Raw genomic sequence first — 21,203 nt, 5'->3', positions numbered from 1 at the left:
GACTGACTGCAGCTGTCTGACTGACTGCAGCTGTCTGACTGACTGCAGCAGTCTGACTGACTGCAGCTGTCTGACTGTCTGCAGTCAGTCAGACTGCTGCAGACAGTCAGACTGCTGCAGACAGTCAGACTGCTGCAGTCAGTCTGACTGTCTGCAGCTGCCTGACTGTCTGCAGCAGTCTGTCTGCAGCAGTCTGACTGTCTGCAGCTGTCTGACTGACTGCAGCAGTCTGACTGTCTGCAGCAGTCTGACTGTCTGCAGCAGTCTGACTGACTGCAGCTGTCTGACTGACTGCAGCAGTCTGACTGACTGCAGCTGTCAGACTGCTGCAGACAGTCAGACTGCTGCAGTCAGTCTGACTGTCTGCAGCAGTCTGACTGCTGCAGACTGCTGCAGTCAGTCTGACTGTCTGCAGCAGTCTGACTGTCTGCAGCAGTCTGACTGACTGCAGCTGTCTGACTGTCTGCAGCTGTCTGACTGTCTGCAGCTGTCTGACTGACTGCAGCAGTCTGACTGACTGCAGCTGTCAGGCTGGTTTTCATTATTGTACAAACAAACCTGTTTTCTGACTTAAGGATTGTGGGATTTTGATTTTAAGATATATGAATATATGTGTACAATTTACAGCAGACGGAAGAAAAATGTCCAGGCAGGAAGAGATGACATTTAAAAAATACCCCCCCCCCCCCCCCGGTGCTGTCCGTCCTGTTGTAAAACTGTTCAAAGGTTCCCATGGGAACTTTTATTTTCTTATTTTAAATCTGAAGCATCGATCGCTGTAATATAGACGTTTGAATTACAGTCCTGATGGAAATCTTCTTGTTTGTTTTTTTTTACCTGTGGTGGTTTGTAGAAAAAAAAAACTGGACATCCAGACACAAAGTACTGCTCGGTACCGCTCGACCTGCCTGGGAAACACAAAGAAGTGTTGTGTGTGTGTGTGTGTGTGTGTGTATGTGTGTGTGGCATCTCTCTTTTCATAAATCTATTGTACATCTGTTTTCTATTTTCCTCCCAGACAGTGCCAGGATCAGTAATATATGAATGAATGTAGTCCTAGTCCACACACACACACACACACACTCTCTCTCTCACACACACACACACACACACACACACACACACACACACACACACACACACACACACACACACACACATATATAACATTTTTGGGGAATGTACACACTTTCATTAACACTCACCCTGACTTTGACTCTGTCTTCCAACCCAAAACATAACGTGCTGGTTTTGGTGCTGGTCTATACTGGTTTTTCCAGCAGGGAACCGTTTATATGTCTTTGGTCTTTTAAGTCCCGCCCCCCTTTTGATACCATTGCTACATCAGACAAGCCCAATAACAGGAAACATAGCGATGGCGTTTCTGTTTCTGTTCTGCAGTGTTTATAGACCAGAAGCATAATGACGACAGTCGTCATGGAGGGATAAAAACATGATGCTAAGCTAACTTCAGAAAACTTTGCATTCTGGTCTCAATGAAAACGAGAGAAGCTTCGATCTTCTCTGGCTAACGATGATTCATGTCATCTTAAAAAAACCTCAGGACAAACTTGTCTTTCTAAAAGTTACGCAGAAGTAAGGATGAAGCAAACCAGCTGACGCTCTCTCTATCTGATGTAATGATAGCTGGTATATGTCAGCTTGCTAGTTAGATGGTGTTTTGCTAACACTGGCTAAAGCTGTGATCACACACAATGTGATGAGTCCATGAAGAGCTTTGGACTTCAGACGTAGGTGAGACTGTGCTGATGTTCAGTCCGACCCAGTTCTTACATCAGACTGTTGTCAACATGGATGGACCCGCGCAGAGAAGTTGAACAGGAAGCTGACTCTTCTTAACATACTCAACTGTTATTGGAGGACAGAGCGAAAGTGGGAGGGACTTAGAAAAGGGTCGACTCAGGGCCGAGACGATGGAGAGGCTGGTGACGGTCCAGACAAACACAGATCACAACAACATCCACCGTTAACGGGTCAGGGTGCTGTGTTCCCCCAGACACACACACACACACACACACACACACACACACACACACACACACACAAGCTGTTACTGAAAAATGAAATAAAATCACTGTAGAAAAAAGGGTTATTTCAGTTTTATCTTTTTGTATATGGAAATAATAAATACTGTCAAATCTTTTACACAGACGTCTGTTGTGTGTTTCTCTTCTTGTTCTCACATTTATTTGTTTAGGTTTTTATTTGCGTGATGGTTTAATTTACAAGGCTTCATATTAATTTCTTTAATTTACACACTTGTTGATTAGTGAGTTCTGTCAGTAAAACTGAAAGTACACAACGAGCCCGAAACATTTTGAACACACACTGAACAACATGTGAGTATCAGTCTTACTGGAGTACAAGTGCAGACAGTGTTAAGAGTTCTCAAGTATCTGATGTTAAAGTAATCCGAACAGTTAACCCGGACCATTATTTTGAAGGCGAGCTCCGGAAGTGCTGTAGCGGTGGGTGTAGCTTGATGCTAACAGGTGTGAAGATGTCGGCGGCTCTCGGAGGCTGGAGGAGCCGCGTGTTGACCCTCCGTCCGCCCGGTGTGACCCGTCCGCTGAGGGGGAGTCTCCCGCTGAGGAGTCCGGGCGGAGGACGGCGGCTGTCGGACACACGGACGGGTAAGAGCCGCTGGAGCTGAAGCTAACCGGCTAACGTTAGCCTCGCCTGTGTGAGCGGCTCAGAGAGCTGATCGATAAAAACCGTCCGCAGCTGATGGAAGAGGACAGCTGACTCTGATCGATGACCCCACGTCATCACAGCACACTGTAGCGATCATACCGATCACTGCGATCAATAACTGTAATCACTTAAATAACTTTAATCAGACACAGAAACTTTAATTACCTTCACTGGTCAAAGTCTAACGGCGGCTCGTCAAGCTGCGTCACGACCGGACAGAAGAGTCCTGCTGCCGAAAATACAAAAATACAATTACTGTGGTGCTAGAGGGGTTCGTGTGGTACTTTGGGACCACATGATTGTACCTGTTGCTGTATCACACATGCTGTAATAATATAGCACAACATACCATGATACTGTATAATATCATATCCATCTGAACTCAGACTTTAAATCAGTTGTTTTTAGTTAATAAAAGGAAAATAACACCATATTCTCAGAGGACATATTTTATTTGTATCTTAAAATAAAATATGAATTATATGAAACAGAATAAAACAAGTAAATACAGGAGTGGATTTATGAACAATGAAAATAATCCAGTGTTTGTAAATGATATTTAACAGAGACAAACAGGATAAAATGGAGGGACACTGAGGTCATTCTGTGGTGGCCGAACAGAAACATGTGATCATTTTATTTTCCTCTTTAACTTTTAATTTGAAAGTTTGCTCCTCTCTGCTTCCTGAGCTGGGCAGCAGCCATCACTGAGAGAGAAGATACCTGAGAACTTCAGACTGTCCTTTACAGCAGAATGTGTTGCTGATGATCCAGCATGTGATTTAAGTGCAGGAAATTAAAGAAAGATCAACATTAGTTCTAGTTTTTTTTTTACTGACACAAATATAATATAATACACAAAAATTCAATATTCCGATCTCAAAATATATAAAAGTTCTGATAAATAAAATGTATAAAAATACAAACTTAAGATATGAAACTCAAAAGAACAAAAACACAATAACAACAAAACACACCAGTGTTGCCAGCAGGGACGTTACACAGCGTTGAGCGCCCTCTGCTGGACAAACATGGTCGAAGGGTGTTTGGTCTGTTTATATTTTATTTTCTAAATATCAATTCAAACTATACTGATAGTTTGTAAAATGCCTGATATCGTCCTGCTGATAAACCTATTATATTTGTATTATATTTGCTTGTTGTGTGTGAAGTGATGGGCTGACAGAAGGTGAGAACTCTGTCTGTCATCACCAGTTGGTGTTAATAAAGCTGCTGAATGTTGAATGTGACCACATCAGCTTCTAAATGGCTGCTTAACGAGCAGCAAATCGTAACGAGCAGCAATTAAACTGTTATTTTTTATTTAGAATCAGAATATTTTATTGATCCCGTTGGGAAATAGTTCTTGTTTCAGATGTTCTGTGTAACGTAGGATAGAAATACAGCATGAATGGAAACAAGAGATAAAGATAAAGATGTGAATAAGATAATAAAGTGGTCAGTCTGAGGTGTAGGTGCTGCAGACACACAGGTCGCTCCACCTGACTGTGACAGGATCTGTTACTGCAGAGTAATCTGGAATCTGGAATCTGGTGACTACAGTCATCAGACACACGTAGTGGATTATAAGTGTAATGCACCATCACTGACTGTTGTCCTGGTTCTGTCTCTGGGCAGGAGCAGAACTTCGACCACTGGAGGGCGTGAGAGTGTTGGACCTGACCAGGTGAGTCCATCCAGTACTGCAGAACCGCTCAGCCGTCTGCTGTCAGGTTTAAGTGAAGTGTCACGTGTCTGCAGAGTTCTGGCCGGTCCGTTTGCCACCATGATCCTGGGAGACCTGGGCGCTGAGGTGATCAAAGTGGAGCGACCAGGTGAGTGTGTGTTCTGACCCGTCTCTCCTCTTGTCCCCGCTCCTCCTCCTTCATGGTGAACTGTTGTTGAACAGGTCCGGGAGACGACACCAGAGCCTGGGGTCCACCGTTTGTCGGCACCGAGAGCGCCTATTACCTGAGCATCAACCGAAACAAGAAGGTGAGACACACACACACACACACACACACACACACACACACACACACACACACACACACACACACACACTCACGTCAGGTTCTGTCTGTGTTCTGACCGGCTGATGTGTCGTCTGATTTCAGAGCATCTCTGTGGACCTGAAACATCCGAGAGGAGCCGGCATCATCCAGGAGGTCCGAGCCAACACACCTGTTAATGATCCCCCTCTAATTATTATAGTTATCATTCATGATATTGCAAGTTATGGTTGTGTGTGCGTGCGTTTGTGTCTTTGTGTGTGTGTGTGCGTGCGTGTGTGTGCGTGTGCGCGTGTGTCTTTGTGTGTGTGTGTGTGTGTCTTTGTGTGTGTGTGCGTGTGTGTGTGTGCGTGTGCGTGCGTGTGTGTGTGTGTCAGCTCGCAGCAGTGTGTGATGTGCTGATAGAAAACTACCTGCCAGGGAAACTGGATCAGATGGGTTTAGGATACGAGCAGCTGAGAGGAGTCAACCCAGAACTCATCTACTGCTCCATATCAGGTACTGATGACTGTACGTTAAGATCCAACTGGACCTTTTGTTCTGTGTGGTGTTGAGTTCTGTTCTCACATCATCAAAGTTCCAGCAGAGAAATCCTCCAGAGTCCTCGAGGTGACGCTGAGTTTCATCTGCTCGTCTGTCTGGAACTTCAGGAGAGTCAGAGAGGAAGGAAGTCTGAGAACCAGACCCAACAGAACCAGAAGAACTCTGTAGAACATTAGAGAGTTGAGGTGAAGCTCTGAGTGAAGTCAGCACTCAGCAGAGACTCTGGTTCTGGTTCTGGTTCTGGTTCTCTGTCTCCTCTCTGTAATGGTAGAAGAGTGAAGAGAAATCACCTTTTTAATCCCACAAGTTACAGAGTCCTCTGTGTTAACGGCTCCGGATCAGAACCAGATGAGACTCCAGGTGTTTATTCCTCCAGCAGGTCCGGTTCTGACCCAACTCTCCTCCATGCAGAACTCGTATTTAGTTTTTAAGCTGTTAAAGTTCTTCGCTGGAGGAACAGAGACGTGATCAGTGTTTAACGGACCTGATGGTTCTTAACACATCAGAACAGAGATCCAGTCATGAAGCTACAAAGGTTCCTAAAGAAAGTGAAAAGACTGTGATGTGTTCAGTTGTGGCCCGTTACAGCTAACAGGCGGCGCTGAGTTCTCCTCAGCAGGAAGCGGGTCTGCTGTTTCTGCTGCTGTGGTGTCTGGATAATGTGGACCGGCTGCAGACTCACACAGGAACCAGAACCAGCAGAGTTTAATGAGTAATGTGCTGCAGACGTCAGACGCTCCAACAAGCTTCAGTCATCATTAGTTAGTTTCATGAACATTTAGCGTTGAGTCAGAGATGAGTCATGTTTCCTGGACAGAACCAGAACTTCACCAGCAGAGTTATTGATCAGCTTTATTGATTATATTGTTTTAGTCATCAGCTGGCAGTTGATCGTTCCCAGGCTGGAGAACCAGACGTGGTTCTGAATGAAGCTGATCAGCTGCTCTCCTGTGAAGTTCACGCCTCACCCGGGTCGGACCGGCGCTCAGTGTGACCCGCTGACAGGATCTTCTCTCTGACGGTCTCGCTGGTTTATGTGGGTCCAACAGAGGCACCGGTGTCGAACTGAGACTGTTTCAGAACCAGCTGAAAGTTCTTCTGAGCACGCTGAAACACATCAAATCACTTCTGCTGCTCGAGTCTTTAAACACACATTTCAAAAAGACGTTTGTCCTCGTTTGTGATCGGACCTCGTTCTCTGACTGATGCTACAGAATCGCTCTCCTGTTTGGTCCGGTCGTTTGATCCGGTTCTACGTCGTCTCCTGCTGTTTCTGGTCCAGTACTGAATGACTATACAGTCACAGAACACATCCTGGACAGACCCGCAGCTCTCAGACGGAACCAGTAGATGTCACTGGACTCCAGAGTAAAGACACACACACACACACACACACACACACACACACACACACACACACACACACTCTCCTCCATCATGTTGTTTCCTGCAGGTTCTGATCGGAGGATGATTCTTCCTGAGCTGTAATCTGACTTTAGTTTCAGGAGGTCCAGTTGTCTGGCAGTCAGAACATCATCAGTCTGGACCTCCACACGGCCCGTTTGTTCACACTGACCCAACGGCGCCGACATGAAGTCGTTTCACACAGCACGCCAGAACCAAAGAGGCCGGACGGGTCACAGACACGACCTGCTGCCACGTCAGCGCTCGGTCCGGTCACGGTTCTGATCATCTGTCAGGACCAGTAGGGCAGTGTGAGAGGGAACCAGTCACTGTGACATCACTGTGACATCACTCTGACGTCACATGGTTCCATCCTGAGCATCCTGAACCGTCCAACCTGCAGCAGGACGTGTTCAGGAGGCCGACGCAGCCGATCCGATCGATCTCTTCCCTCCAGTCAGCTGAGCGAGCAGAATGTTCTGATCGGATCAGGACGTGTTGCTGCTAAACTTTCAGTCCCATCAATAATTGAAGCTGTGAACCTTCTGAGGCTGCAGTCAGAAGCTGTCAGCAGGGTGCCGCCGTGTTTACGTTGTGTTTATGTCTTCATGTTATATATTTGACGACCCGAGATCAGTTTCATCTTCTCATCTTCACGCCAGAGATTCTTTCACGCTGAGAACTGAGAGTCGACTCGTCGACGTCATCGAGGCCGTAAGAGGATTTTTCCAGAACTGAGGAAAGAAACGTGCATTCAGACGGTTTGGTGCCGAGTCCAGTGTTGTGTGTTTGTGCTGAGTCGGGTCGACTCCAGACAGTTTCACACCTTTTCATGTTTTCTGGGATTAAATGAGACTCAGAGACGATGAAGAGCAGCAGAGTGACCCGATCAGAAATCAATCAGAAACTTACAGAAATCTGATCATCTGTGTCATCATTCATAAGATTCTGATGACGAGTCGAACCGTCTTCATATCCAACTGAACATGTTGAAGGTGTCGGATGTTACAGCTGAAGCTGCAGTCAGCAGAGCGAGAACCTCCGTCAGGGCCCAGCGGTCCTCACTGGACTCACAACACCTGAGTGGGTCCGTCAGCAGGTTCTGGCGGGTCAGGTGTTCACAGGTGAGACCAGCCTGCAGACTCAACTCGGCTGGAATGTGTTTGTTCCTGGAGGAGGTTTGATTCCCACTGTGTTTCCTCCAGAGAACCAGAACCAGCCCACTGGCACAGAGGCAGTAATGTGTGTGTGTGCGTGTGTGTGTGCGTGTGTGTGTGTGTGTGTGCGTGTGTGTGTGCGTGCGTGTGCGTGTGTGTGTGTGTGTGTGTTCAGGTTATGGACAGACCGGACCTCAGGCCTCCAGTCCAGGCTACGACTCCATCGCCTCTGCTGTGTCGGGGATGATGCACATCACAGGACCCGAGGTCAGACTGCTGTTCTGTTCTGTCCGGTTCTGTTCTGTTCTGTCTGGCTCTGTTCTGTCCGGTTCTGTTCTGTTCTGTTCTGTCTGGCTCTGTTCTGTTCTGTTCTGTCTGGTTCTGTTCTGTTCTGTCTGGCTCTGTTCTGTTCTGTCTGGCTCAGTTCTGTCCGGTTCTGTTCTGTTCTGTCTGGCTCGGTTCTGTCCGGTTCTGTTCTGTTCTGTCTGGCTCTGTTCTGTTCTGTTCTGTCTGGTTCTGTTCTGTTCTGTCTGGCTCTGTTCTGTTCTGTCTGGCTCAGTTCTGTCCGGTTCTGTTCTGTTCTGTCTGGCTCGGTTCTGTCCGGTTCTGTTCTGTTCTGTCTGGCTCGGTTCTGTCCGGTTCTGTTCTGTTCTGTCTGGCTCGGTTCTGTCCGGTTCTGTTCTGTTCTGTCTGGCTCTGTTCTGTCCGGTTCTGTTCTGTTCTGTCTGGTTCTGTTCTGTTCTGTCTGGCTCTGTTCTGTTCTGTCTGGCTCGGTTCTGTCCGGTTCTGTTCTGTTCTGTCTGGCTCGGTTCTGTCCGGTTCTGTTCTGTGTGCCTCCATGATGTCTGTTGCACTGTCCTCAGGATCATCGTCTCTATTGATCGATCGGTTGTTTCGTCCACAAACCAAACACACATTCAGCTGATCGTCAAATCTTCTCGTTGAACAAGCCGATCAGAATATTAATCAATGAATCTGATGTTTTATTGATGAACAGTTGCAGCTCAGTCAGTTTTAATTGATCTGCGTGCTGTTTTCTGAGTCTAACAGAAATCTCATCAATCAATCAGCAGAGCCGTCAGCAGATTGATTGACAGTGAGATATTATCAGGTCGGTTATTGATTGTTACTGTCACTGTCGATTAGTCTGTTGAGTATTTTATTGATTAATCTATTGGTTTTTATGTGATCAGATGTTTTGTTGAAAGGTTTTTGTGGTCGAAGACAAAAGAAGCTGAAGGTTTTTATTTAACAACATGTCTGAAAGTGATTTATTGATCGTCAGAAGAAGGAATTAATTTAACAGCTGAGGAATAAAAACGTTCTGAATTTAACTGAAAACTTTAGTTTGTGAAGGATTAAAGTCTACAGAATGAGAAACAAAGTAAAGTCTGTCAGCAGTAAGTGTCGACAGAGGGACTCAGTCCAGTTCTGCTCCCATAATGCACTGCTTCTGCCGGCAGGACGGGGAGCCGGTGCGTCCAGGTGTCGCCATGACAGACCTGGCAACCGGGCTGTACGCACACGGAGCCGTCATGGCCGCCCTGCTGCAGCGACACAAGACGAGGACGGGAGTTCATATCGACTGCAACCTGCTGTCCTCACAGGTGAGTGTGTGTGTGTGTGTGTGTGTGTGTGTGTGTCAGCCAGCTCAGCATCCACCTGCAGCATCTCTGGGTTTTGTCACATTATGATCAGATCCAGCAGCTCAGCAGGACGTGAACATGTGATATTGCTTCCTGACAGCTAAAGGTAACAGACGACTGTGCCGGGGGAGAATTCCGCTCTGGGTGGACGTTCACGATCACGATCACGTTCACGATCACGTTCACGATCACGTTCACGTTCACGATCACGTTCACGATCACGTTCACGATCACGTTCACGTTCACGTTCACGTTCACGTTCACGATCACGTTCACGTTCACGATCACGTTCACGATCACGATCACGATCACGTTCACGATCACGTTCACGTTCACGTTCACGTTCACGTTCACGATCACGATCACGATCACGATCACGTTCACGATCACGATCACGATCACGTTCACGATCACGTTCACGATCACGTTCACGTTCACGATCACGTTCACGTTCACGTTCACGTTCACGATCACGTTCACGATCACGATCACGATCACGATCACGTTCACGATCACGTTCACGTTCACGTTCACGTTCACGATCACGTTCACGATCACGATCACGATCACGTTCACGTTCACGTTCACGTTCACGTTCAAGTTCAAGATCACGATCACGATCTCGTCTCTGTTTCATGTTTTTGTGCTTCAGTCTGAGGAAAACGAACCTGAACAGGAAGCTTCAGTTTGTGAAGCAATAAAAGTAAAACGTCCTGAAATGTTTCATGTTGTAGCGAGAACGTCCTAAAAAGGTCGTGTTACTGCAGTGATGTGTTCAGGGTCTGCTGGGAAATCACGTCTGTGTGTGTGTGTGTGTGTGTGTGTGTGTGTGTGTGTGTGTGTGTGTGTGTGTGTGGACTTTAAACAAGCTGTTGATTCATCCTGAGCAGTTCAGACAGAGCGATCAATATTCCTCTGAATGTTTTCACCCTTTAAACAAATGAAGCGATGCGAGGTCCTCAGACCGCCGGCGACCCGGAGACTGATGGGATCACACGTCGTCCTGGACTCTGAAGTATCCGAGGCGCCCGGGGTGCGTTTGATTTGTTGTGTCAGGACCTGCTGCTTGTGTGACAGTGTTGCTTTTAAAAACATGGTTTATGTTTTCTGTATTCTCGTCTCTCACCTCTTTGGCTGGAGGAGACGCTGCAAGTCAAACCGGGTCGGCTGGTCTCAGAACTTTCTGTCCTCTGGAGAGAAACTGGGCTCAGACTGAAGACAGAAATATGTTTGTGTCCTGGAGACGAAGCATGAAGACATCTTCTGAGACTGATTTGAGACATCACTGAGTCGTTACAGAGAAGAAGTGTTAAAGCTAACGAAGGCTAACGCGTGTTAGCTTCTGTACTTTGATAACAAATCTTTACCTTTGTTGTCTTTTAGTGGCCGATCAGATTTAAACACCGTGGTGATATGGAATAGATGGAGGGATGATATGAAAGTCTCGATCTCTGCGGTTGGCTCTCACTGCAGCTACATATAAAATACCCACAATCCACTTCTCCCCCTTCTCATGTCCCATGATGCATTCCTGTATGAAGTGCTGCGACCACAGGCACGTCCACCGCAGAGCGCTGCGACCAGAGACGAACAATGAAGGCACACAGCCGCAGTGGATCTGCGTCCGTGTGGACGGGTTTAAGCTGAGGTTGGTTCTGCTGTCGGGGGAAATACAACGATTACAAAGCGATCAGAGTTCAGAGTTGTTTCTGAACGAGCCGCCTGCAGGTCCTGAAGCAGCTGCACACACCAGGAAGAGCTGCACACCAGAGGCTGAAGAGTCAGAAGTCTGAAGTTCAGCCTGAAGCGACTGTAATTGTTGTGGTTTGTTGAGGAAAAGCTCAGTCATGCAGGAAAATACCAAACTTCTGCAGACGACAAATAACTTCAGGCTGTTGCTGTTGGGAAAGTTTAGACTGAGAGGAGGATCGTCCTCCAAGCGTGATCTCTGCTCCGGTTCCTCCAGTGCCGCCCGGTGGAGGTCCAACTCCAGCTGACCCAATTCAACAATTAATTACTACTGATACAACATTTGTTCTTCAGCTGGAGTTTGTCCACCTGTTGAATGTGAAGATTTTGGAGTTTGGAGCACATCCATGATTCAAGACAAGGCACTGTTGACACAGAGCACGTGTTCAGTATCATCCTGCTTATAGCTGAAATAATTCCAGATCACTGATGTTACTTTTCTGTTTGGCACCAAGTCTTCGTTTTCTGTGATTTTCTCTTGTTACCAGTGACTCACTCCATGTGCAGGGGCGTGGTCTGCTTCAGCACACTGAATAAGAACTAATGTGATTGGTGGATCGCTGCATGCACAATGTGTGTCAGGTGCCCTTGAAGGTAGATGTGTTCGTTTGCCTTCTACATCGCAGACGCTGTGATGTGACTACAGCACACAGGTACGTCGTATTGACGATGCTCAGAAGATACATCCTGCAGCTCTACTGCAAGCTGTTGCTAAGCTAGCTGCAAGCTGTTGCTAAGCTAGCTGCAGGCTAACACTAAGCTAGCTGCAGGCTGATGCTAAGCTAGCTGCAGGCTAACACTAAGCTAGCTGCAGGCTGTTGCTAAGCTAGCTGTAGGCTAACACTAAGCTAGCTGCAGGCTAACACTAAGCTAGCTGCAGGCTAACACTAAGCTAGCTGTGATGTCTTTGAAGTGGACAAAGGTTCTGGGAGAATCAGCAGTCCTGATTTTGATTTGACGATCTACAGTCAAAGCTCATTGGCTCGGTCTTTGATCAGAACCAGTGGCCCGTCTGTCTGTCTGTTTGGACCTGTATTTGGGCCTGGTACTTCCTGTCACCGAGCGTCTTCTCACCACATGAGAGCCGTCGTCAGATCGGTCGTCTGACATCTTGTAGTTTGTCTGTCTGGTCTCGTGTGGACTGAACGTGCGGTCCTGTCGAGCTGCAGATGGACGCTGGCTTTAACACGACTGCAGTTTCTTTGTGATGGTGATTCAAAGTTGCTGCCGTCTCTCATGTGGCGTGTCCGTCCGTCAGCGGCGGCTGTATATATCCTGCCGGGCCTGTAGTTAGAGCTCCTGCTGCGGCTGTAAACACAGAATCATATCAGTTTCAGAGCGGAGCGGTGACTGACAGCACCACCCATCACACGTCCGTCTGTCGCTGCTCCGTCATGTCAACATCCTTCAGAACGTCTGATCTTCTGCTCGTCTTTTCCTTCTAATCATCGTCCGTCTTCATTTTCCTTCTTCTTCTTTCTTGGACACTCAGAATGAATGAAACTGAACACGACTTGAAGCTAACGTCGTCCAGACGCCTGCTGCTGCCTCACGACAGCCGCTGGTTGTCTGACGCTCAGTTTCCCTCCCAGCTCTCTTCGTCAGGACGTTTGATTAAAGATTATTGATTAAAAAGTTGATTTCTGGGTGTCGTCGTCTGGTTCTGGTCTCATCACAGACTGACGCTCTGAGTTTGAATGACGTGTCCTCACAGACGGAACCCTGAAGAGTGAAAACCAACATAACAAAGATTAAAAACGTTGATTTAACACCTCGCGACTTAAAGTGTGAGTAGATTCTGTTTATATTGAGTGTTAATAATAACTTCATATTGTTTTGTGTGTTCTCAGTCCAGTGTTCTGGTCCTAGAGGAGTCCGTAATAACTTTGTTTCTATGAAAACACAGAACATACTGTAAGTCTTTGGGTCTGCGTGTCGGTGTGAACAGTCCTCCAGAGTCTCAGTGTCACTACAGATCCGGTGCTGAAACACAGACTGACGTCTGGACTCTGTCGAGTTGTTTGTGATTGTAGCGGAGCAGAACCAGGTGTTGGGTTCAGTCGCAGCTCTGTGATGGAAACAAGGAAGCAGAGAATAGAACAGAACCGGAGGCCGATGGTTCTGCAGGAGTCGTTGAAATCCATCCACCGGTGAGACGGCTGTTTGCTCTCTGGAGGCTTTGTGCAGCGTCGAGAGCAGAACTGTGGTTTTCTTTCTTTCAGGAATGCCGAGTGAGCGCCGACCTGCACCGGCAGCCGGGACGAGCGAGGCTGACGACAGCTCACATTAACACGTCTGTCTCTCTTGCAGGTTTCCTGTCTCAGCCACATCGCTGCCAACTACCTGAACGCGGGGAAGGAGGCGCGGCGCTGGGGGACGGCCCACGAGAGCATCGTACCTTATCAGGTAACTCCAGAACCTTCCTCTGCTGTTCCTACTGTGATACCTGAAGGTTCTGTCTGTCAGAGGTGATGATGTCAGGCAGACAGTCAGTGTGTCAGCACAACATCTCACACTGAAACAAACAGATGACGTCGAGTTTCCTGCTGCAGCAACAGAAATGTAGTTTCACTCCTCGCTCCGTCACCATGATCTCGTCCAGCAGATTCCAACGTTTCTCCTGCAGCGTGTCGGAGGAGTCTAACTGTTTCAGCTCCTCTGACCGGACCGACTGGTTCTTTGTCTGACCTGAGAACAGTTTTTAACCCTGTTAACCTCCAGCTGGTGTTTTATATCATACAAGTCAGAACCAGCAGTCGGTACCAGACAGAACCGACCAGCACCAGTCTGCCAGAAACAGAATCTGACTTTACATTCAGAGAGTTTGAACGTTTGTGATGAAGATGTTCTCCTCTTCTTCGCTTGTTCTCTCTGGTCTGAATCATGTTTCAGTCTTAGGTCAACAAATAAACTCTGAATAAAAGCAGTTAGACGTTCTGACACTCAGAGTTCAGTACCAGACCGGGCCCGACCGAGTCGTCAATCTGCTTTACATTACTGACTCTGAGCCCGAGGCAGCTGACATGGTTCTCACACAGACACACACACACACACACACACACACACACACACACACACACACACACACACTCTCTCTGACTGATGTTTCGCTCCATCTGCTCGGTGTGAACATGGCGGCGGCGGCGGCTCGATTCTTGTGGTCGCCGTCCCTCACCAGCCGGAGCGTTATTGTGCGCCGCTCGGATCTAATCCTCGTGTGAACTGCCTTACCCACAATGCCGCGCTCCCTCCCCCCGCTTCCCCTCGGGCGCCGCAGATGAAAGTGGAGCAGACGGGTCCTCCGGAGATCATGACAGTTGGAACAACAGAATTATTGGTGTTGTGCGGTTGTGGCTTTACGTGGAAGACATTAGAGCTGAAGAAGTCGTCCGACCCGCCGACGCTTTTAAAGTTCACATCTGATTTGTGAGACGGGTCAATTCACATCCGTCAGACTGAGACAGGCAGCGAGTCGAACTGTGACTCTACAGACTGCTGCTGTCGGGTCGGTTCAATCCGGGTCGGTTCAATCCGGGTCGGTCCGGTCGGTCGTCCTGATGGTACATGAGTTCAGGACTGTGACCGACTTCTCTTCACCGACATAAAAACATCAGCAGATGATTTGAGGAGCTTTTATATTAAAATCTATAAGACGAGTTTCCTGTTGAGGTCGGCCGGGTCGGACCGCGCTGAGGATGGATGGGAGCGAATGTTTGATGTGTTCAGTTATGAACGAAGCGGGTCGTTGTTTAAAGCACAGCGGCTGTCCTGGGATCAGTCACACCTCAGGATCTGATCCTGTGCTCAGCGTCCATGTAAACAGATGTTTGTGTGAGCAGTGAGATATCTGACGTCTGATCTCTGATCAGTTGCACAGACAGTTTCTGTCCTCTGTCTCTGTAAACTCAGCGAGACTGAGCAACGCTGCAGCTGCTTGACAAAGAAACGACACAACCAAAGATGAAAATCACGAGTCAGATATCAGGAGGCGATTATTAACAAACTTCACTGCCTTAACTTCAACACACTTCAGCATGAACACTGGTCACTGCTGCTGGGTCACTGACCCAAAACTAAACCCTGATAACATACATCCACACTGCACCCAGATGTTAGCAGCTTCTCCTCTTTCAGCTCCGTCTTTGGTCTCCACCGCCCTCTGAATGTGTCTTTAGCTGCTGAACGCTCCACTTGTTCACCGGCGAGTCTCTAACTGTGTCCGTCTGTCTGAGCTGTAGAGCAGCTTCATCAGAAAACACTGAGGCTGAATGAAACGGTACATTTTCAGCTAATTCAAAACAGGCCGATAAAAGAGGCTGAAGCTCGGCGGAGCTGCGGACAAACAGAAACGACAAGGAGCTCCAGTTGAGTTCTGAAGTTGTGTTTGGGGTGGTTGTGGTTTGGATGTTTGACCTGCAGCCAGCAGGGGGCACAACTCTCCCCGCTGCAGCCCGACCGCACCGCCTGCGCTCTCTGAGGACTGTTTGGGGTTTTGTGGATGAGCATCCTGTCGAAGTCCCCCGGTGGACTGCGTTACCCACAAGTCCCTGAGGCCGGAGATGAAAGGGAGGCGGCGGTCAAAGCCGAGGCCGAGTGCAGTGTGACTAAAGGGTTAGTGGTCTGAGGGATGTGGTGTGTGTGTGTGTGTGTGTGTGTGTGTGTGTGTGTGTGTGTGTGTTGTGATGTAAGACAGCAGCTCTCGTCCTCTTTCATGTCGAGACGGTTTTTATTACAAACGATTGTGAGAAAGAAGAAGAGGAGGAGAAAGTCCTGAAGGAGGAAGAAGACAATTAGTGAGGAAGAGAAGACAGATTACTAGAGGAAGAGGAGGAGGAGGAGATGAAGAAGAGGAGGAGGAGGAGATGAAGAAGAGGAGGAGGAGGAGATGAAGAAGAGGAGGAGGAGGAGATGAAGAAGAGGAGGAGGAGGAGATGAAGAAGAGGAGGAGGAGGAGATGAAGGAGAAGTTGCCCTCCTGCAGCTGGACTCCTCAGGCGTCCTTCAGCTTATTAAAGTAATTTTAAACCTCCTGTGGGTCTCAGATGGACCTCGTCCTCTCACCCAGAACTCTCAGAACCTGCTGCTTAATTAGATTAGGTTTCATATCTACCTGCTGGGAACAATCATCTTAATGAAAATGATATAATCCCCAAAGTAACGAGGTGAAGTCTGCTGTCTGCTGTCTGCTGTCTCTGCACCTGCTGCTCCTCCTCCTTCACCACCGCATGTGATTCACTGGTTCACCTGTTCACTGTCGGCTGGTTCTGGTCGCGTTCACTGTCGGCTGGTTCTGGTCGCGTTCACTGTCGGCTGGTTCTGGTCGCGTTCACTGTCGGCTGGTTCTGGTCGTGTTCACTGTCAGCTGCTTCCTGATAAAACATCAAGTTTTCGTAAATTGTTTTATCTCTAACAATGTAAATCAGGATTAAAGACTCAGGAGTGATCACTGCATCAGGCTGCAGCTGTGACGAGGTGTTAATGATCTGAAGTCTCTCCACCTTCTTCTTCTTCTTCTTCTTCTTCTTCAGTTGGTTGTCTGACCTCCGTCTCTTCTTCTGTGTTTCAGGGCTTCAGAACCAAAGACGGACACATCGTCGTGGCTGCAGGCAACGACAAACAGTTTGTCAAAGTCTGTCAGGTCAGAACCAGAACCACGACCTCACAGGTCAACACTGCGACACACATACATGCACTCTGTACACTGAGAGGTGTGTGTGTGTGTGTGTGTGTGTGTGTGTGTGTGTGTGTGCAGGTTCTGAAGCTGGTGGAGCTCACAGACGAGCCGAAATACAAAACCAACAAGCTGAGAGTCCAGAACCGTAAAGAACTGCTGCACACACTGTCCCAGAGGTACACACACACACACACACACACACACACACACACACACACACACACACACACACACACACACACACACACACACCTCTGTGTGCTCATGAATAATTAATGAGGTGATTTCTCCGTCAGGTTTCTGCAGGAGAAGACGGCTGATTGGCTGAGGAGGTTTGAGGGCTCAGGTGTTCCTGTTGGACCAATCAACAGCATCCAGGAAGTCTTCTCTGATCCACAGGTCAGTCAGACACACAGGTTGACTAGTTCTGGTTCTGCTGCGGTCGACCCAGCTGTCGGCCCGGGTCTCCACTGGTTCTCCTTCATCTGGCCTGTTGCACATGTGGAGGCACATCGGGCTTCCAGAACATTGAGTGTGGATGATGATGAAGATGATTCCTGGTCCATTAGAACAGAAACAGAATCACAGCCTCCGTCACAGTGACACCGGCTGGTTCAGTCACGTCGTACTGGACCGACTCATTCCAGCTCTTTACTTCCTTCTTCACACTAACTGTGAGCAGAGAAAAGAGTCAGAAACAAGAGCTGAGCTGGAAAAACAGACGATTCAAAGAGCAGAACACAGAAAACTACATCAAGTTTAAACACTGAGAGGAACCAGATAGGACTGATCTGAACTCTCATTGGCTGCATGATGCTTGTGTGACGGCGTGTGATTGGCTCAGGAGAGAGGAGGAAGAGAGAGGCTCACTGGCTGTTGTCGGCTGCAGGTCGGGCAGAGAGTTTGATACCCGACTGAAACTCTGAAACTGTGAACATGTTGGTTTGTTTTTATCTCAAAATGGTAAAACAGGAGAAATCAGCTTTTGAGCCGACAGTAAGATTGAGACGTTTGCTGCTGTAGCTGTAAAGTTTTGTAAACCAGCCGACTGAAACAGCTGATGTCCTCCGTTCAACTACACAGCTGTGGTTAGAGAGGGGTGTGTGTGTGTGTGTGTGTGTGTGTGTGTGTGTCTGCTCATCAAACTGTCCGTCCATATGGATTAAAAACAAATTAGTCACCGCTCACAAATTACACAACTCAGCATGTTACAATAACACACACGCCTCATTACTGTGTGTGTGTGTGTGTGTGTGTGTGTGTGTGTGTCTCTCAGTCATCCTCTCGTGTGTTTCTTCTTCTTCTGTTTCTCTAAAATAAAAACAAACACCTTGATTAGCGGGCGAGCTGCCGCCCAGCCTTCATCCAATCAGGTGTGAGAGTCGGCCTGTGGCCCCGCCTCCTCAGCTCCGCCCCCTCCCATCAGTTCTCATCACTGGGCGATTGTGTTGACGGACGCGTCGTCTGTCTGTTTGCGTCTGTGTTGATCATTTCCAGCATTTTCCATGTTAACGTTGATTTTACAGACTGTAGCTCTGAGCACGTTCCTGTCTTCAGCCAGTCAGGGCGGCTAACTTCTGGTTTAGCGCTCGGCTAACTTGATTATCAGAGAAACAGACGGTGGAGGTTTGAAGAACGTCTGACAGAGTCGACTGTGTGAGAGGAGGAAAGATACGACAGCTGCTCTGAGCCTCTCAGACTTCATCTCTTCAGTTCTGAAAGCTTGTGCTGGATTCACTCTGAAGTGATGCTAACGTTAGCATGTGTTAGCATGTGTTTGATACACGACCACACCGACATGTGACTGCAGGGCGTCCTCTCCTGCCTGCTTTATCTGAATGTGTGTTTTGAGGACAACAGCTCGGATCAGCACCACCTGGTACCACACTGTCATATAAAGGCTCTGACTCAGTGTGTGTGTGTGTGTGTGTGTGTGTGTGTGTGTGTGTGTGTGTGTGTGTGTGTCAGACCAGCCCATCTGCCTCTCCAGTGCTGCAGCGACTTGTTTGGAGCCGAGTCGGGTCGCTGTGCTCGCTCACACCTGTGCGTGCTGACTGATGGGTCAGATGTTTTCACACATCTGGCAGCAGCACAGATGCTGCTCTCCCCGAGAGTCGCTGAGTCATCGGGCGATTTAAACCTCATGTTGTCCGTCGAAACAGACGGTCACACTAGTTTCCTGTTAGCCAAGTCAGCCAAACTACTCCAGAACCAGACAGACTTTGTTTTTTGGACCTTGAGCACAAAACAAAGTCTCCTCTTCCTCCTGAACGCCATCTGGGAGAAACAGAACGCGACTGGAACGGCTGCACATCGCTGCGATGCTCGCCGACAGCTGGGACGCTTCAACAGGAAACAACGAACTGAAGCTGATTGGCTGCATGCTGTCAGAAGACTTCACACAGAAGACTTCACACGAGTCCAGAGCAGGCTGACTGTTCCTGAAGCATCCAGGCAGACACACAGCAACACAACTGCAGCAACACAGCAACACAACTGCAGCAACACAGCAACACAACTGCAGCAACACAGCAACACAACTACAGCAACACAGCAACACAACTACAGCAACACAGCAACACAACTACAGCAACACAGCAACACAACTGCAGCAACACAGCAACACAACTACAGCAACACAACTACAGAAACACAACAACACAACTACAGCAACACAGCAACACAACTGCAGCAACACAACAACACAACTACAGCAACACAACTACAGAAACACAACAACACAACTGCAGCAACACAGCAACACAACTGCAGCAACACAGCAACACAACTACAGCAACACAGCAACACAACTACAGCAACACAACTACAGAAACACAACAACACAACTACAGCAACACAGCAACACAACTGCAGCAACACAGCAACACAACTGCAACAACACAACTACAACAACACAACTACAGAAACACAACAACACAACTGCAGCAACACAACAACACAACTGCAACAACACAACTACAACAACACAACTACAGAAACACAACAACACAACTACAGCAACACAACTACAACAACACAACTACAGCAACACAACAACACAACTACAGCAACACAACTACAGCAACACAACAACACAACTACAACAACACAACTACAGCAACACAACTACAGCAACACAGCAACACAACTGCAGCAACACAACTACAGCAACACAACTACACAACTACAGCAACACAACTGCAGCAACACAACTGCAGCAACACAGCAACACAGCAACACAACTACAGCAACACAGCAACACAACTGCAGCAACACAACTACAACAACACAACTACAGCAACACAACTACAGCAACACAACAACACAACTACAGCAACACAACTACAGCAACACAACTACAGCAACACAACTACAGAAACACAACTACAGCAACACAACTACAGCAACACAACTACAGAAACACAACAACACAACTACAGCAACACAACAACACAACAACACAACTACAGCAACACAGCAACACAACTGCAGCAACACAGCAACACAACTGCAGCAACACAACAACACAACTGCAACAACACAACTACAACAACACAACTACAGCAACACAACTACAGCAACACAACAACACAACTACAGCAACACAACAACACAACTACAGCAACACAACTACACAACTACAGCAACACAACTACACAACTACAGCAACACAACAACACAACTACAACAACACAACTACAGAAACACAACAACACAACTACAGAAACACAGCTCGCTCGTCTGACCGGAGGCCGTTGAGAAACGGCTCATAGGATGATGAAGGTTGGGAATGTGTGCTGCTGCTGGACTCTGCTGCTGGTTGAAAACCTTGCTCAAAGGCACGTGGTCTGTGCTGACAGCAGCTGTTCACTGAAAGTGTTTGTTCCCATAAAATCCTGCATCTCTCTGGTAGTAAATGTTTCCCACATGATGTCGGTAATTAGAGTAAAATAGCTTTCTTCTGCTGACACTCTGATTCAAACCAACAGATTGAGTTTTCTCTTCTGTTTATTCTGAACATGCTGAGGAATAATAGCTGCCCGGCATGAATCCATTAGATCCGTTCAGAGGCCGTAAACACATGGAACCACATCAGATCTCGTGTTTCACAGACAGCACATCACAGGCGTTAGCCGAGGAGAGCGGCTTCAGTGGGTTTATTTGTTCTAAGGTTTTATTTTGATGTTCTCGTTTTAATTTCTGGGTTTAAAGTTTTGATGTTGGCAGCAGTCTCAGGTTCCAGACGAGACGGGATGATCACACAGAACCTCCTTTAAAGCACCAGTCTGATCAGATTTCTGTGT

At 47.8% G+C, this 21,203-nt stretch overlaps 1 protein-coding gene across 3 annotated transcripts in view; it reads left to right on the top strand.

Annotated features, from left to right (window-relative positions):
• The first annotated feature begins 2,208 nt into the window (after nucleotides 1–2,208).
• Nucleotides 2,209–21,203, top strand: part of sugct (succinyl-CoA:glutarate-CoA transferase) — a 45,506-nt gene continuing 26,511 nt past the window's right edge. The window contains exons 1-13 of one of the 3 annotated variants that reach the window (XM_037078917.1): nucleotides 2,209–2,654; nucleotides 4,354–4,402; nucleotides 4,477–4,550; nucleotides 4,625–4,710; nucleotides 4,833–4,883; nucleotides 5,105–5,225; nucleotides 8,007–8,098; nucleotides 9,295–9,438; nucleotides 13,537–13,632; nucleotides 16,792–16,863; nucleotides 16,978–17,075; nucleotides 17,196–17,298; nucleotides 18,868–19,474. In XM_037078917.1, the coding sequence (XP_036934812.1) occupies nucleotides 2,504–2,654; nucleotides 4,354–4,402; nucleotides 4,477–4,550; nucleotides 4,625–4,710; nucleotides 4,833–4,883; nucleotides 5,105–5,225; nucleotides 8,007–8,098; nucleotides 9,295–9,438; nucleotides 13,537–13,632; nucleotides 16,792–16,863; nucleotides 16,978–17,075; nucleotides 17,196–17,298; nucleotides 18,868–18,957 (1,227 nt within the window). In that variant the 5' untranslated portion in view covers nucleotides 2,209–2,503 and the 3' untranslated portion in view covers nucleotides 18,958–19,474. Of the gene's footprint in view, nucleotides 2,655–4,353; nucleotides 4,403–4,476; nucleotides 4,551–4,624; nucleotides 4,711–4,832; nucleotides 4,884–5,104; nucleotides 5,226–8,006; nucleotides 8,099–9,294; nucleotides 9,439–13,536; nucleotides 13,633–16,791; nucleotides 16,864–16,977; nucleotides 17,076–17,195; nucleotides 17,299–18,867; nucleotides 19,475–21,203 lie in introns of those variants that run through there. The other 2 variants (XM_037078914.1, XM_037078915.1) reach the window with 2 other exon arrangements.

Source organism: Acanthopagrus latus, chromosome 19 (assembly GCF_904848185.1).
Source record: "Acanthopagrus latus isolate v.2019 chromosome 19, fAcaLat1.1, whole genome shotgun sequence".
Taxonomy (NCBI): domain Eukaryota; kingdom Metazoa; phylum Chordata; class Actinopteri; order Spariformes; family Sparidae; genus Acanthopagrus; species Acanthopagrus latus.
This window is presented reverse-complemented; position numbering and strand designations above follow the sequence as displayed.